At 38.6% G+C, this 17,739-nt stretch overlaps 1 protein-coding gene across 1 annotated transcript; it reads right to left on the bottom strand.

Moving 5' to 3' along the window:
• Positions 1–9,111: 9,111 nt before the first annotated feature.
• On the bottom strand, positions 9,112–14,399 carry il10ra (interleukin 10 receptor, alpha). The gene is made up of 7 exons (XM_016670159.1): positions 14,149–14,399; positions 13,259–13,379; positions 12,918–13,099; positions 12,678–12,823; positions 12,309–12,480; positions 11,026–11,144; positions 9,112–10,926 (listed from the first exon to the last, which is right to left on the bottom strand). The coding sequence occupies exons 1-7, from the start codon at positions 14,210–14,212 to the stop codon at positions 10,045–10,047; spliced, it is 1,686 nt and encodes a 561-aa protein (XP_016525645.1). The 5' UTR covers positions 14,213–14,399; the 3' UTR covers positions 9,112–10,044.
• Positions 14,400–17,739: the final 3,340 nt, after the last annotated feature.

Genomic DNA, 17,739 nt, shown 5'->3' with positions numbered 1-17,739 from the left:
AATGCCAGGTTGGACCAAGCGGTGTCTTCAAGGCGTAGCTGCTCCTTAGAGCTGCAATTCCCGAGCTCCCGCCTCTATCACAACTCCCCCACTCCTCTTCAGACTAGCCTGCAGTAATTGGCAAACACCTGGCGGAACGAGCTGCTTCTCAGTGCAACGTTGTAAAACTGTTGTTTTAAAAAGAGAAGTTTTTAAAGAGATCGAGGGCCAGTTTCAAGGTGTGACTAGGAAGTAAAGATTATTTTATCATATTTGATAGCATTTTTATAATGACTGTAGTTAACATAGCTACTTGATTGTGGTATAAAACTGGTCTATGTGCCCAGAAAACACATAATACTGTCTCATTAAAACTAAGGTTTACCGCTTGTCCTCAAGAACTCTCACTAGTTAGAATATACGATTTCTCTGCAAGTGGAAGTCATTGGTTCTCCTTTTCTTGTTAAATGAGTTATGTAGCGTGATGAGGCCTGCCAGCAGAAAACCATTTCCACATTCTTAGCTGCGCTCCAATGGCTTGATGCTCCAGAAGGCGTGTTCCCATAAAACCTGTGGAACTAAAAATATTCAAGGTAACATCCGTCAATCAGACTTTTGCACAGGCACAGAGTTAAAACAGACATTGTCATACCTGTGACTGAGTTGTCTGTCTTTTTCTTTCTACTGCTTTGGGAATAAAGGGAGTTGGGACACGTTTGTAGGCTTCCTCCTTCCTCCTCATCCATATCTGACTGATCTCAACTGATCTTCTCCAGAGGCCTCATGTACAACGGGGTGGTTATGAAAATGTGGTGCACACTCTTTTCCCCTCGGAGCTTCAGGTGCATCAATTAAAAAAAAAAATGACTGGAGATGTGTACAGCCTCACATCAACTTTATGACTGGCATGCATTGGCAGACATTTCCACACTGACACATAGATTGTATATTAGTATAATATTAATCTGGGGTCACAACTTTTTTTTTTTGTTGTCTGACTGATGGGGTCAAAAAAAAATCTAAATCCACTTTTGTCTGTCAGTTTTTAAAATAGTAACAATGACATATTTGATTATATTTATTTTCACTCAGTTTAATATTCAGTCCTGAACAGAGAATCCAAATTGTACTGTCACACATCAGTCAGATGAATACATGCAACTTTTTCTCTGCAGTTACAAAAAAAAAACCCCACTGAACGTGGCCCCAAATGACTACAACAATTCCACTTATGAACGATTCATCTGCCAGGGCCAGAACCCACAGACACAACTTCCTCCTGGTTTGCATGTACCTGAATTGAGCACCCTGCTTTTTGTGTAATCAAATGTCTTTTGAACTTTTGCCTCGGACAGATGACGTGTCATGGCTGTTTTGATGTGGAGCTGGATCAATATAAATTAGAAAATTTATATTGAAATAATATAAATTGTCAATGCCAATATGTCGCATATTGACATATTTATGTCAATATGCGACATAAACATGCCCTAGATGGGGGGAAAAATTGGAAGTCGGTTTATTTTTCTGATAAAAGTATTTAAGTCAAAGTACTTAAGCTTGCATGAGCAACATTTTATATTCTTATACAAGTCAGAGTAAGATGAAAAATGTTTTTGCTTTATCCTCAGATGTGACATTTTGTGTTTTTGCAGTTGAGCTGTCCATGATGTCAGAGACAGACTTACTCACCAAACTTAAATAACAGGAAACTCTCAACCACACGGTACAGATAGACGCTTTCTTGATGACTGACACGTGCTTTCAAACATGTTCAGACATATTCACACAATATGATGTGATATAGGACGATGTAGTCTAGCAGCTGTTACAGCCTTAATAAGTCATAAGAGAAAGTTATGGAGACAAACTTTCAAAATGAATCCCAAAACTTTCACTGCTTTCAGAACTATGTGTTAGCATAGGTAAAGTGAACAGGGGATTTTGCTTAAATACCTTTTATTTTTAAGTTAAGTTAGAATTTGTGTAATATTGTTGAGGACATGACTTTGTAAGGTGAAATGGTTTGGGGGATAAACCTCAGAGGATTTCCTCTAACACAGATGGCTGCACTCCTGAACTTCACCAGTGCCTTGAAAAGCTTGTGAAACTTCAACTTTTTCTCATTTTGTCAACTCTAGCAAACCTCTGTGACCTTCACAAAACGGCTGTGAAGGTTGTGGCCTTCGCATTTATATCTAGACTAAATGACACACACGTGTAGTTTAGTCCTTACTAGTGAGGTGGACTCTAAAGACAATTGGCTAATTACACATTTCATGAAGACTGAATACAAATGCATACCAAAACTTTCAGATTTTTATTTGTAAAATAATTTAAACTTTGGGGGAGGGAGAGGGGTTTCCCATTCATTTCACATTTAAGCAATGCTGTAAAAAAAAGGGGGGAGGGGGGAAACAGTCCCTTTCTGTACGCTTTGCTTCGTACATAGGGTCTGGACGATTGTTTGCTGGAGACGTGGACTCGGATGTTTTAAATTTTACCCAATCACTAAAGTTTCTCCTTGATATAATGCATCAGTTTGACGCTATGAAAAATTGCCTGCTCTGTAAACAACAGTCCCCCCTGCGAAGAGAGAAATGCCGAGACGAGCAAACAAGATGGCTGTTGATGCTAATTAAATTCTTTGGAAGAGCAGCCAACACAAACTGAACAACATTGTTCACTTCCTCCTCTGTCCTTGCTAAAGCTACAGGCAGACTACAACTATAAAACGGCACAGAACATTGATCTCTTCCTGTCCGCTGACTGGCCCGGTTGAAATCCTACTGGAAAAATCCAAGTCAATGAGAGAAAGCCCAGATGAAGCACTGAAGGGAGATTATCATAGACTGGAGTTGATTAGGAAGGTAATGACTGAACTAAGCACTACTTAGAGTTGCTCTGTCATTAAAATCCGAGTAAGCTCTGATGAAATATGTGGTTGTAACACGACACCATGGGGAAAAGTTTGAGGTGTGTGCATGATTTTGCAAGGCATTGTATTACAACAACATTAATTTGCAGTGAAAACGAATGCCAGTTTATCTTGAAAATGCCACACTGTGTTAAGAATAATAAGCTAAATCATCCATACAGTTATGTGTTTTGGATACAAGTGAATTTGGGACTTTTTTGCTTGAAGTCATTGCTTGGTGTACTTTTTAGTCAGTGTAAAAAGTACTAATGTTTCTTTCTGAGTCATGTGTATTTGTTTTGAATTTGGTTTCGCCATGAGAAGGAGCGACAATGTAGTTATCCTGTTAGAGTGCCACGTCATCTGTCAGAACAGGTGTTGACGCCTACCTTCATGTATACCTTTAAAGAGTACAGCTGTTTTCCTTGATGTTTCTGGTTTTGGTTCACGTTTGGGGTTTCTTCAAAACAGGCGCAAAAAAAACAACAAAAAAGGCTTCCACCACAGTATCAGTGTACTCCAGAACAAGCTTTTATAAAAGCATAACAATGACAACAACAGGCCATTAGAATCACTTAAAAGTTTGCTAATGAAGGAAGGGTGAATCGTAGGCAGGACAAGCAAAGGAGATGGACCGGTTTGAAGGAATGTCTGGTATGGGGACATGACAAGAAGACGTAGGCAAAAGCAGACAGAAAAGAGAGCTCTCCGTTTTGGCTCTTTAGATCCAGGATGAAATGATCTCCTGAAAATCTGATGTCGAGTCAAAGAAGCGGGTGACAGAACTCGACTCCGGCAGGCAGGAAGAGGGGAAGAGAAGAAAGACACGGGGTAGCAGCGGTCATTGCGGCTTGACGGGCATGGGGAATAGTGGTAAGAATCCTGCTTTTAAGAAAGATTCAGTTCTGTATCATTAAGTCTTACAGCCAAGCGAGACATTCTGGCACCGCTGGGATTTTAAACAAACATTTAGCTTTACATTCATTGCAAGTTGTTGTTTTTTAAAATGTATTGCCTTTTTATGATGTTGGGGTGAGGGACTCAAAACCTAGTTTTTGTCTTTCCACAGAAGTTTTTCTCTCTTAATAAAGAAAGTATCCATTAATAACAAATATGTATAAACTGGTTATATTAAACCCAGGCGGTCTACTTCATCTTGTCAAAATTAACGCCAGTAATGAAAGACGTAAGATCTAAAACACTCAGCTACCACTCGTGCAGCATGTATTTTTTTACTTGTTTGTTTCTGACACGCTTCAGAGGATATCTGAAAGTTAACCAGTCCAAGGCCACCTGTGTTTGTGTTCACAGGAAGCAACGTGAACTCGGCAACGGTTGGGGTCCTGGTGGGTTTTGGGATCCTGGCAATCCTCTTTACTATTGGCATCGTGCAATTCTGCTGCAAGCATAAATGCAAGAAGCTGAAAAAGTGCTGCAAGAAAAAAAGTAAGATAAAAACGAATACTTGCGCTACAGCATCTCGCACATCACACACCGCATACAAAATACAGCTAAAGACCACTTAAGCAACACCATTTAGCACATGATGCATGAAATGCAATACTTTAAGTTAAATCAACCTTGTAGGCATCTTTTTTTTCTGATAGAGCAATGCAACAGAATAAGGGGCTCGCAGTATTCTCGTCTCCCTGCTGTTTGCCACTTTCCAGAGTCGAATCAGAAAGGGAAAGTGGGTTTTGACTTATTTTTGGATCAATATTTAAATCCCCAAAACCAGCATGCAACTTTACATTCACGGAAGCAAAACAATTACAGTCATCCTTTGTTGCTAAAAACATTTTCCATTATGTTTCTTCCTTCTTTGCAGAGCCAACAGTGAAAGACAGAATGCTCACGTAAGTATATTCTTCTGCTCTGCCTTTCTTTCAAAGCCATATAGGCAAGTTTTATTTCCTCATTTAAAATTGCTTTGCGGTTTTGCATCTCAACATTGCTGTGTTTCGACTTTACAGCAAAGTTGGCTTGAAAAAGTCGAAACCTCCCTTCACAATCAGCGGCTCCATAAAATAACAAGTCTGTGGCATCCGGAAAACTCCCGACACAATGGAAGGAGCCCACCTCATTTTTCACATCCATAAGCTGCATGAAGCTTAAGGATGCCGTTTGTGTAGTTAGACTTAAGATGTTATTTGATTGCACCTTAATTTTTGTACGTTGTTCTGCTTTGTACCTCCTGCATAGGTAACTTTGCATAACTGTGTTAAAGCTTCCTTTAATTCCTTTTTTTTTCTTGAAGCAAAAGTATTCCAGTTGCTAATTTAAAACCAACGCTGTCTCTTCTGATTGTAGAGCACACATAAAGCAATTAATCCATCTGTAAATAGATATTGTGGTGCAATTTAACTTAGCCAGTTTTGATTTGTGTCACTAGAAACCGACAGCATGAGGTGTCTCGTGATAAGTCAGTTATGCTCAGTCAGAGAAACTGAGAGGACAAGAGACAAGAGTTCACTGCTGATAGTGACTGTCTGAGGGAAAGGGAAGATTATCTCACCAACCCAGCCACAGGAACCAGGTACATCAGTTTTCTTATAAACTGCGGGTGACTTCCCTCCAAATTCACATGTCTACCGCCCATCTGAAACTTTCAGTGGTTAGTGGAACTACAATGTCTCACTGTTTTTCCTCTAATGAAACTAGAAGTTGTTTGCTAACGATTTTCTTTTCCTCAAAACGGTTTGCAGTGGGGTAACTTGATGTTGCCTATTGCGTTGAGTGAAAAAAACAATCATTTATGCTCTTGAGGTCTCAAAACAGAACTCCAAAGGTTTTGAATAAGGCTAAAATATATGTTATTGTTCATTTCTGACATTTTATGTGTTGGATTGAGTCCCTAATTCATAAAAGAGAAACCTACATGGTGATAGCTTCATACTAAAATGATTCTGAATCAGTGGTTTTGGTTGTATATAGCACATGCCTGATGTCTGTATAAAAATTGAATGGAATATTTGAGTGATTTATTGTTGAAGGTTTGTCAATCTTATTACATCATCTGAAAACAATAAAAAGGCTCTCAAAAACAGATTTTTTAAAAATCAAGCAATTAGTTCAACAATGTATAAAAAGAAGACGTTACAATTGAAAGAGGAACTTGCAGACAATTATTTTGCCAACCCAAAGCTTTACACACCATTCCTTGGGATTTGGCAGAATTGCCTTTAAAACTATTTTCCTTTGGTCATCCTTCAAGAAACGTTTGACAAAAGCTTGCTCATATCTTATATTCCCAGACCCAGGTATAAATTAAACTCAGCTTTTCCTGCAATATTAGAAAGATGCAGAAAATATAAAGAGGAGAGGATTGAGTTGTTTTTGAATTTAAGTGAAGTTAAAAACAAAGAATTATTAAGTTGTAGTATGTTTCTATTAGATGTGCATACCTATGTGGTTACCTGTGTGCCCTACTTGGACAAAAAATTAAGACATGCTGTATTTTAGCTTGTTTGTTTTTGGTGGCGTTTTGTTCTCTACTCAAGTTTAACATCTGTGAAGGCCTAAATTAACTTTTTAATCTTATTTTTAAAATATTTTAGCTCGGGTTTATGCCCAGATATGGTCAAGACTGAGGATGAAAGAAAAGAAAAATGGCAGGTGGCAAGAAGAGAGTGAAAAGGCGGTCAGAGGACAAAAATTAAAGATTTTTAATATTGTTTTTTTAAGATTAAAGATGTCTTCATCTTTAAGAAGATTAAGATGGAGTTAGAAAAGTCAGATGAGTCTGTTACTTGCCAACAGTTGAGTGACAATGCACCAAAATTCATTATGAAACAGTCCTTATTTAAATACACTATAAGCATTCATTGACACCAGAAAATCCCATGCAAGAGTATGCAGAACTGGATACGAGGAAACAAAATTATGTGTAAATGTATTTGTACTTTAATGGTTCTTTGTTGTTATGTTTATGTGATGGCGTTACTCTGTTCTGTATTAGAGTGGAAGGTCATTTTACATATTTGTAGCACTAGTAATTTGCACTGTTCTAAAAATAAAAATGCATTTGCACATAAGCTGCAACAACCCAAGCAGATCAGCTTGCAGTCAGTGGTAATTGGGTATGCATGAATGAAGAGATGCATGCTCAAGTTAGCTAGAAAGCCAAGTGATCATGCGTGGTTCACTTTTTGATTTGTTGCAAACACTTGTATAATTTAACAATGGTAAATGTGCCTTGTGTTTCTAAATAAATAACTACCAACACAGTCTCTGGGAACAATACCGACTGTATATTTCAAGTCCTTAAGCTAAAACGCCAAGGGTACACACTGTCTCTACTGGGTTGGATTTTGCTGCCAGAAGTTCCTCAGGTTAGCAGTCCTCTTTCTTCATCGGCACCTGTGTGACGTAAAAACAAACAAACGAACAAAAAAAGGACGGCATCTGTCTTCAGAACCGACCACCTTCTTCCACTGCTTCATGGTCCAGATCACATTCTGATGTCCATTGTTACATCCATTGTTGGCACTTTCAGTGGTATAAAGGCACCAGCATGGGAACCCTGGCCGGTCTGCAGGATGCTGCCCCGTTAGGAACAAACTGAATGAAATGACATCTGGCACCATCTCCTCACACACACATAGGAACGTTCTCAGCTAAAGTAGCTTGTTTGTTAGAAAAGTGTATGGTTTTCACTCCATAACAGGTACAATGATGGAAAGAGACCCAAGCATAACCAGCATCATGACAAATGACTTGTGGGTTGTCACTGGTCATAAAGTGTGTTTTCTTACAGCCTTTTAAATTGCAATACAAGGGACATAACACTTTTTTTTTTCATTTTGCTTTGTCATTTCTTAACCTTCTGAAGTCATGACATCCTCACAAGAATTAAATGAGCTTCGCTACAATTCATTGATTCCACCTTTTAAAAAAAGAAAATGCGCACCACATTCAGTTCTAGTTGTTTATCAGGCGTTGATGACATCCAAAAGCTAACCATGATTCAACAACTTGTAGAGCAGACTCTGTAGTCACCGTGACTTGACGTTGTTAGTCTCTGTATGACTTAATCAGTCTCCCACATCGCTGTGGAAGAATTGTTGCCCACTCTTCTTAAAAACATCATCTCACTTCGCTGAGGTTTCCGGGCATTTGTTTCTGTAGTTTCACAGCTGTCTTTAGTTCCTGCCACAGCATTTCACCCTCGTTGAGGTTCTCATTGTGAGTAGGCTGTTGCAATACCTTGATTATCTCCTATACTGCTTAAGATTTGCTGCTGTGTTTGTCGTGCTGATGATCATGTTTCAACTAAGCTCTCACTGTGTCACACAAGTGGCTTCACATTTGATTCTGGACTATCTTAGAATAAAAAGGAGCTTATGGTTGACTCTGAGGTTGCAAGGTAGCCCAAACCATCCACTTCCTTTGTGCGTGACAGCTGGTGTGAGGTGCTGTGCAGATTTCCTGCGTTTTCTGTGCAGTTCTACAGAGGTGTGTTCTAGAGGGTTTGCTACAACCTCTCTAATTAATCCACACTTGTGTCAAAGATTTAACGTCTTGGCTGATGCACCAGTGGAATACCCTGGCCTGTAGGAAAATACCCACACAATGTAATTTTGCCACCCTTACTTCAAAGTGGAGCTGGTGTTTCCTAGCTTGCAAGATCCCCTCATTTTCTTCCATGTGTTGCTATGGTTGTTTTGGCCAAATATTTGAAATTTAGATCACAGGGCATATCTTTTTTTTTTTTTTTTTATGAGTGAATTTGGCTTTTTATGTTGGTTTTGGAGTAATGACTTCTTCCTCTCTGAGTGGCTGCTTGGTCCATTTCAGTACACTACGCATTTTTACTAACAGCAGTCAGTGTTTTCAATATATATATAAATTTTTAATATACACATTTTACACAAAAAGACATTCATCTTTAGGTCAGAGAATCTGTCTCTTTCCTGTTTCGAAACAATGGGAGATAATTATAAAGTTTCATGACGTGGCTATGTGTGAAAACCTAGAAAGTACCATATATGCACATCTATGTTAACATACATATTAAGCAGAAAATGACAGACTAGACAGGATTCATTTCTCTTTGCTTTTGGTAATTCAGACAAGAGCTATTTGTTATAATACCTTGTAATATTCATCATTTAAAAAAAAGTGCTTTTCCTAGCTAGGAGGAAAAACCAAAAATTGTCTCACTTCCTCTTAACTTCGTTGCACATAAGAAGAAATGGGTCACATGATTTTTTTTAATGGTATCTGTAAAAAATAATAAGGCCTGCTGTTATGATGTGTTCCTTTTTACCATGGCAAAAAATAATAATTCAACTGTGCTCTGGGATTAAAAAAAAAAAAAAAAACTCAGTGGATGTATGTGCAGAGGAAGTGTTTGTTTCCTAGTGTGTAAAAAAAAAAAAACCACAGCGCAGGTTCCTGTAGTTCATCTGCATTTGGGGATCCCGTACATGTTTTGTTTCAGGGTTTTCCTGCTTAAATGGTGTCATTTGTTTACTCAGCGACCGAAAACAGTATGGGTGGAATTTTCTAGAAGAATCCAAAGAGATGGTTTAATCACACCCAAGTCGAGGCTGAAATACGAAATAAATAAATTTATTTTTAGAAACACAACATAAATAGTCTCAACAGGATGCAGCCAAGGATGGCTACTTGCTCAGGCAAATGAGGCCAAAGCAAAAACAGCGATCCATCAAGACGTCAGTGAAAACAAAGACATGAATGTTTGCTTCTTTTTCTGCTCCGTTTAATACTGCAGGAGTACGTGAAGTGGTTCTCCGTTAAAAAGAAAAAAAGAACTTTAAAGACGACGCGTCGCAGACGGAGGAGGTGAAATTGTGACATGTTGAAGCGAGTAACTGTCAAACAGTTTGTTTTTTTTTTTCACAGTGCTCCTCGTACCGGTTTCATTTCCGGCATGTGCAGTTCAGTCAGTCAACAATACACCCAGAGAAGCAGGTTTGAAGAACTTCTCAGATCAACAACCTCGCAAAGCATCAGGGATGGTTAATAGTCAGTAGTTTTGCAATCTACATTTTTTCTCTTCCCCCGCCTGAGTGCGACTGGATTGGTGAATCTTTCAGAGGATTTCGCAACCTATTCACTTCCGTTTCAAAATATTCAATGTGATGTGAACGTCATGTGTGAATAGCGTTGCGTTCCACACCATATTAGTCAGTTGTCAGCTGAACGTCGCAGAGAGAGAGGGATACATTGTTCATGTTGCTGTGCTGCTCATATCTTGACGTCAGCAGGGGAAATGTGTCGGACACATGTAAAAGCGACTCTTCCAAATTGGTTATAACAGAGTCCATGTGTGTTTTCCCGACTCTGCTAGAGTCCACCAGGTCACTCGTCCCACCAAGCAGCACGTTTTCGATACACACTGCCCTGCACAGTTTGGTTCCTTCGGGTCCGTAACTGCCGTGTCTGTGGCACCAGCTGCACTGGCCTGTTTGCGAACAGATACAGGACAGCGGCCCGGGCTTGTATCCCGTCACCACATCAGCCAGCGGTGAGCGTGCAGGGATCTGTTTCAACATGTTCTCGCTATCTCTGCTTTGAACCTGCATCTCAGACGGGCTCTGGGTGCGGTAGTTCCCAACAATGACTGTCTCGACAAGGGATTTTGTGTCCTGGCTGTCAAGTTTCAAGAAAGAGGAATGATGTGGGCAGCCCAAGCCCATCCCGCTGTCCTCCCTCTTGCTGACTTCGTCCGCTTCCAGGCTTTCATCCTGCATGGGGTAATCTGTGTGACTGTGGGCTGAGATCTCTGGGCTTCCCATGCTCCCACAGCCGCTGTCCTCTTGTCTCTCTTGACGTCGTCCTCTGTTGTCTGCCGTGGAGTTCGCCTCCACGCTGACCCCGCTGTCCAAGCTGGTCCTCCTGTTCTCCTCCTCGCCATCCTCTATTATCGTAAGGCTGGTCTCGGGGAGACTCGCTGCGGGTTTTCCATCAGGCCTGTAACCGGAAAGAAACCATCCTTTGTCTGTGACCACCTCCAAGGACCCTTCTGTGACAGAAAGTGGCTCCCAGCCACTCACAGGGGATTTCTGAAGCGGGGGAAGAGGAGATGAAAAGAAATCATGAGCCATGTCACGTTTCAACCATTTTCATTTTCAAATGTTTTTTTTTTTTTTCTTTAATCTTACCAAAGCTACAGGCGTTTTCGCAGGCCGCCTTAGATAGACCAGCAGAATACAGATCGCAACAGCAACAACTGCCAGGATCACCAGAAGAGACAGGGATGTTACAGCTATTATGTAGAATTCTGAAAGAAGAAAAACAAAATTTCCATTTTACAAACCGATCAGTTCAAAGTGAAAATATACAAACATAACAAAGTGAGGCAATTTTAGGGAATGTTTTTTTGCTGCATTACATACTGTCGTCTCGTCTTGAGCTACGCAGGTCATTTTTCTTCATTAGCAAACTTTTCCACATTTTGTAATGTTGCAAACAGAAACTTCATTGTATTTTGTTGGAATTTTATGTGCTTGATTAACACAAATGCATGCGTAGAGATGTGAAACATGTTTTTTGATGAAATACTTCAGGGGTACAGGTCTGTGCAAAAGAGGCGCGTCTTGCACTACCAGCTTTTCTCTCAGGAGACTGAAATAGCTGCTCAGTCATAGCAAAAAAGTTCAGGTTCAGTCAAATTGAAAACAAAGCATCTGTGAGCACCAAGTTTCTAGTCTCACCATATATTCTAAATTTAGTTTCGCTCTGGCTGAATGCTTAAGGTCATTTTCCTGAACCTCTGCCTAAAATCTCAGGTCTTTCGCGGATTCTTCCAAAACTGCTCCGCTCATCCATCTTTCCATCAACTCTGACCAACTTCCTACAGAATGATTCTGTCACCTCCATGTTTTACACCAGAGAAATGGTGTGTTCAAATGATGTGCAGTAAGTTTCCAGTCATGTGTAATACTTTGCGCATAGGCCAAAAAAGAAAAAAAAGAAAGAAAAATCAGTTTTAGTCTAATCTGACCAGCGGAAATTCTTTATGTCTGGTGTTTCCCTTGCATAGCTAATTGCAAAGCAGAGAGTTATTACTTTGGAAACTATACGCAAACTATACGTACTTCTTACATCATTTTCCACAAAACATCCACATCCTATAGAAGAGAATACATTTTAAATTAACATCCAATAAAATGGTGGGTTTTCAAAAATGACCTTAAATATTCTGTAGTAGATATTTATACAGAATTATGAGTCAACTCTTTTTCAAAAGGTCACGTAACATTGATGGCTCTATAGATATTAGAGTAAAGGGGGTTTAACGAAAACTCAACCTATGACACTTTTCTAGATTAAAAAAAAACACGAATTTGTGGCTGTATCACGACGAAATGTGAAAATGTTAAAGATTTTGAATAGTTTTGAAAGGTTCTCTAAATTAGTGGTAAGTATAAACAATTTACTTTACCTTGCTCTGGGAGGAGCTGACACTGTTTTGGAGACACCTTGCTTTTGGTGAAACCACCATTGGCTTTGACTTCGACGCTGATGCAGTAATTTTTTCCCCACTGGAGGCCAGTGAAAGTCTTCGTCCTCCCTTCAGGGTTTCCCTCATCGTCTTCCAGGTAAACTTTGGTAGTCTGGCAATGCAAAAAATAAAAAATAAATAAATAAATAAAAAATTACTGCATCTGGATTTTTCTCAATCCTCCTAATTTTTATTACTGCTTTTATGTGTTTAAGTGATATTGTGGTTACAGACGGCCATGTTCTGTCTTAAAGTTCCACATTTTCAACTCCGTCATTAAACCTAGTTATCTGGTTTAGGAAAACTCACCTTGTTTTCTCGACCAGCTACCTCCAAATACAACATGTAGGTAACGCCAAATGGATAGATTTTTCTCAAGATGGGATTTTCATGGACAAGGACTTTAAGTGTGCTGGAAGTAGCCCTCAAACTAAAGGAAGGAGGCTGCAATTCACCTTTGAATAGAGAACAAGTTGAAAATTATTGCAAACCTAACTAGAGCTGAGTTACATTTGATACAATTACTACATCCCCATCTGAAATACGTACCTTCATTTAGTAAAAATCTTTTTTTTTTCCATTTAGATGATTGATTCCCTTCGACGAGCTGAACTCCGACTAAATAGGCAGCTGTATATTCGTTTATTTTTGCTATATCTGCGCTAAGGAGACAGTAGGTCCTTGTGATCCCCATGCAGCTGGAAACATTCACCCAGTCAAGTGCGACATACCTGAAGGCAGAGTTTTCACCAGTCAATAAATGAGGAAAAATGTGACTAATCAGATGGTACAGAGTCTTATGAAAACTGAACTGGAGTCCATCTGAAATGTGTAACTCCAGTCACAATTCGCTATTTGAAAACAATTATATATTTAAAGGTTCAACATACTTTGTCATTTGAACGTTGTACACCGCGTCTGCAGGGGCATTTTCAGGGTTTTCCCAGTGAAGTATTACTTCGCCTTCTGAAATATACAGGTTCACATTTCTAGGCGGTGGGATGGCTGTTCCTGTTTCAAGAAGAAAATCATGTAAAAAATCTTGTACAGTGATTTTAATGTTTCCAATCACTGATTGCTTTTACATGACTCGTGCAAAGAGGAAACATCTGCAATGTACGTTTATGCTAAATGTATGCTGAAAAGGGGTATCTTTAGACGTTCTTGCAAAAAATTTGAGAGTAAAGAGAAGAAAAGAGGAAGTCTGGTTGCAAATCATAGGATTTGTACTGGCCGTGGGGGTTTTTTTCCAGAAGGGGAACAGAGTCCTCTTCACGAGAATGAAAGGAAAAATTCTCCAATTGAACACTAAGATCAACTTTAGTAATCAATGTCATGAATATCACTTGAGACGACAGTTGAGTTTGTATAAATCTGTAACACATCCTCGCTATCAGACTCATACTTTAATAAGTATTTAAGTTTTTGGGTAAATATCAAAGTGTGATCAATAAAAAATATGAAAACTTTATTTTATATATTAAGATTTACTTATTCTATATTTACTCCACTTATAATTTTCCACCAAAGTTTGGGAGAAATAAAAATAACTTTAAAAAGTTGATTTTCTTCACAACTTATGAACACTCTCTCTATTAACTACTACTATAAATTATTACATTTCACCATCCACTGATACTGAACAAGTCAGAATGACAAGTACCTTTAAAAGTCTAAAACAGGACTTAACGCTGACTTAACATTAATCTGTTAAGTATATTAAGTAAGTGCTAAGTCCTGTTTTAGATTTTTAAAACAGGACAGTAAAGGTCATAATTACCTGAAACATGTCCGATGAATAGGATTAGGAAGACCAAAATCAGTGGCTTATCTTTCTTATCCATTTTTCACGCTCTTGAGAAAGTGTAAACACTCAGTCAGAATCCTTCAACAGCTTCCAGCAAAGTCCTTCATCCCAGTGATGAGCGAGGGATCACTGAAACCATTATCAGCGCAGAAAACTATCAAAGGCGGCGATGCGGCTTTCTCTTCTGTGATAGCTGTCGATCTGAAGAAAAAAATAAAACCTATCTCCAGATCTCCTTTCACTCCCACCCCGCCCTCTTGATGATGGGTTTCCTGCTGTGACATCATCAGTGACGGGGTTTCTGGTTTCACATCTCTCCTCCTCTCTCAGCCTTCACTTCCTCTTTTCTTTTTGCCCTATTTTCCTTTCCATACAGTCGCAGTGCACAGGCTGATCTGCCATCTCACTGTACAAACAGGAAAGAGGAAGGTATTTGGAATACCCCTTTCACTATTTTTTATGACCTCCATCATTATTTCATGAAAAGTGGCACTACATTGTGGGGGGATGAGGGGGGATTTTTATGTCTTATCTTACTGTCTACAAAGGTAAACAGAAATAAAACAAATGCAGTCTATACAAATTCACTCAGGTAGGTGGATTTTAGACTTTGTTTACCTGCAGATAACTGTGTAAAAGTTTGCATACTCTCTATCTGACTTTTCCAGTCACAGGCTACATCAGAAAAACCTCATTTATGCTCAGCAGCATTGCAGATGGGTTTTGTACATTTGTGTCAGAAGACCTTATTCACATCTTGGATCCATGTGGATCCTTCTCGCCACATATTACAGTCATGGATTCTATTGTATAACCTTAAGAAATAGTACCTTGCAAAAGTAAATATACTCCTTGAACCTTGTGTGTTTTGTAGGGACACAGCATTTTCTTCAGGACGGTCAGTCAGATTGGTTTGAGTTAATGAAGATGGGTGGTTGATATTGGAAGAAAGCTGTTGGAGGCTGTAAAAAAAAACTTAAGACTGGAGAGCAGGTTCACACAGAGAAAAAGGAATACAAACATACAGCAGCAGCAACAATATCTTGGTTTTCTTTCAAACCATGATGTTCAAAGAGGGTTGAGACATACCACAAAAAGACATGCAGCTGAAATGCACCAAAAGAAGGTTCTAAGAAATATTGGCTAAGGGTTTCTGAGTAAAAAAGCTCACCACACCTTCACATTTTGTTGTTTTTGCAAAAAGATTCAAAAACTACTTTCCACGTTATTGCTGTGCAATGTTTGTGCTGACCTAAAGTTACACAAACTCCAAAAACAAAACAAGTAACACTGGATAGCATGGTGTTCAATGTACTACACTATAATGTGAAAAAGTTATCAGTGTGAACACTTTCACTATTCACTATATCGTGCTGGAAGCTCTTTTATTAAGTCGGATTAACATTTTTGCACTGAATCCTGAAACTGAATTGCAAATGATAGATTGTTCTAAAACTATTCTGCAAAATAAAAGATGTAAATCCTTATGTGATGGTTTTATTTTTTTAAATCTAAACCAAAGCAACTGAAAAACTTTATCTCTCCACGTCGCCTCGACCATGATTTCTGCAAGCTGTCGCTTTCTTGGAGGTCTGATAAGATGAACCTATGAGACTTCATATATTTTTTGTGATAGTTAAAGAATATGGTGGGTTTAAATCAATGAAAAATAATGAAAGCTCTTTGGTTTTAGGTAGGCTTACACATAAAGCTCAGTTGGTGCTGCAATTAATGTAAATCTTAGCATTTCATTTTCTATATGCGTGTTACCAATCAACTACACATCAACTATGATGGCACAGCTAAAGTGTCACTGGCACAATAAAACCACTTATATGATTTAAAAATATGAACTACTGTGCTTTCATTCTGTGCATGCAAAAGCTTTTAGTAAATACCAAATAGCTGAATTGGTGTTGAGGTGTTAACATATCAGCTATTGGATTGAACAAGGGATCCATATAAAAATGGCAAGTTATTTGGTTAAAACTATTATATTACCTAACATAAATTAGACCAGACTGACCAGGGTGTATTCTGATCATTTGTAGCTCTCGGCGATTCAGTGATTCTTATAAAACGTCCTTAATAAACTAGAGAAAAATATAAAGCAGCTCATTATTTTTTTAATCATAGAACAGTAGAGAAGTCCCTTCAGGCTTCGCAGAACTTAATTTACTTATTTTGGTTTCTTCTTCAATATAATTTGTTGTTTTTCATTTCTGAGAAACAACATTTCTCTTCAGCAGAGTAGAGGTGGCTTCTCACCTCCTCCTCAAATGGAATTTTTTTTTCAAGTTTTACTTCCTGGTAGGAGTCCTGCAAAAGACAAAACAGTCGGTTGTTCACTGGTGTCACTTTTTGATTTCTATCTTATGCTTGGACAGAGAGACACTGAGTAAATGTGAAATGTGGGTAGTCCATGTGAAAATGTCAGAGATCATCTACAGATCTTTCAAACAAGGGGGGTTTTTACTAATTATTTGTTCTAAGAGATTTCCCCACGGCTTCCAAACATCATTGGCAGAGAATGTAACATAGCAGCCTCTAGTGGTGGTAGAGCATGACTTACACATGATGACTGAAGTGATCAGAGGGCCTTTCAAAGCCTTGCTACAAAATTATGCTGAGGAAAATGTGACAAAAGTTGACTGAAACATTGTGTTTACTGTATGATCTGTATATCAACAACAATCACAGAAAATTACGTCTTAGCCAATGTTTGTGCAAATAATGTAAAATAAAATCTAAAACTACTACAAAAGTGGCAGGATGGCTCATCAAAATGACATTGCCATGTAAAAGTTCAGGCTTAACTTTGGCTTTTTAGTGTGACGGTGTTTGTGTACCTCTTAACTTGGCCATCTCACTTACCAAAACCAAAACCAAAAGCTTGTCTGGAACATTTAAGATTAAAGGTCAACAATGCTCAAGCGTTAAAAATTGACAGATTAAATTTTTCATGCGTTTTGAGAACACTCCATTACATTCTGAAAGGTTCATTTTTGTGCCATTCTATAAAATTACTGTTATCCCACATGATCCTTTTTGTTTTCATATGGGATTCATTAGTTTGTTGGAGCACTAAATAGTGTTGAAGACTATGTTTGTGCTTTTGCCTCTTTGTTATTCCACTTCTGAACTAGTTCCACTGGCACTGGAAGTGGAACTACCTTCACTATGCTTGATATTAGGTGCAATTTTCTCAGTTTAAAAAAAAAAAACGGCTCTCCCATAAATGTTGTTATTGTGGTAAAATTGTGCAACCTTTGGTGGTCTGACCATAAACCCTTTTTATAGATGTTTTGGAGCCGTTTCCTTCTTCCTCAGTAGTCTTTCAGTCCATGATGTCAGAGCTGCTTTTTTCTATGGAAAGGGATTCTGGTGCTCCAGCAGATTTTGATCTATGATTCACCCTATTTTCTGGGTGTTTGTTGACTATTCTAAGCAATCTCATTCTTCTGATGGTGACAGTTTGGGTCAGAGGGGTGAAACACTAATAATTTTTATTTTATGTGGTGTGGATGGTAAATTGCTTTTTTTTATCAATCAATCAAATTTTAT

This window comes from Poecilia formosa, unplaced genomic scaffold (assembly GCF_000485575.1).
Source record: "Poecilia formosa unplaced genomic scaffold, Poecilia_formosa-5.1.2 Scaffold31, whole genome shotgun sequence".
Lineage (NCBI taxonomy): Eukaryota > Metazoa > Chordata > Actinopteri > Cyprinodontiformes > Poeciliidae > Poecilia > Poecilia formosa.
This window is presented reverse-complemented; position numbering and strand designations above follow the sequence as displayed.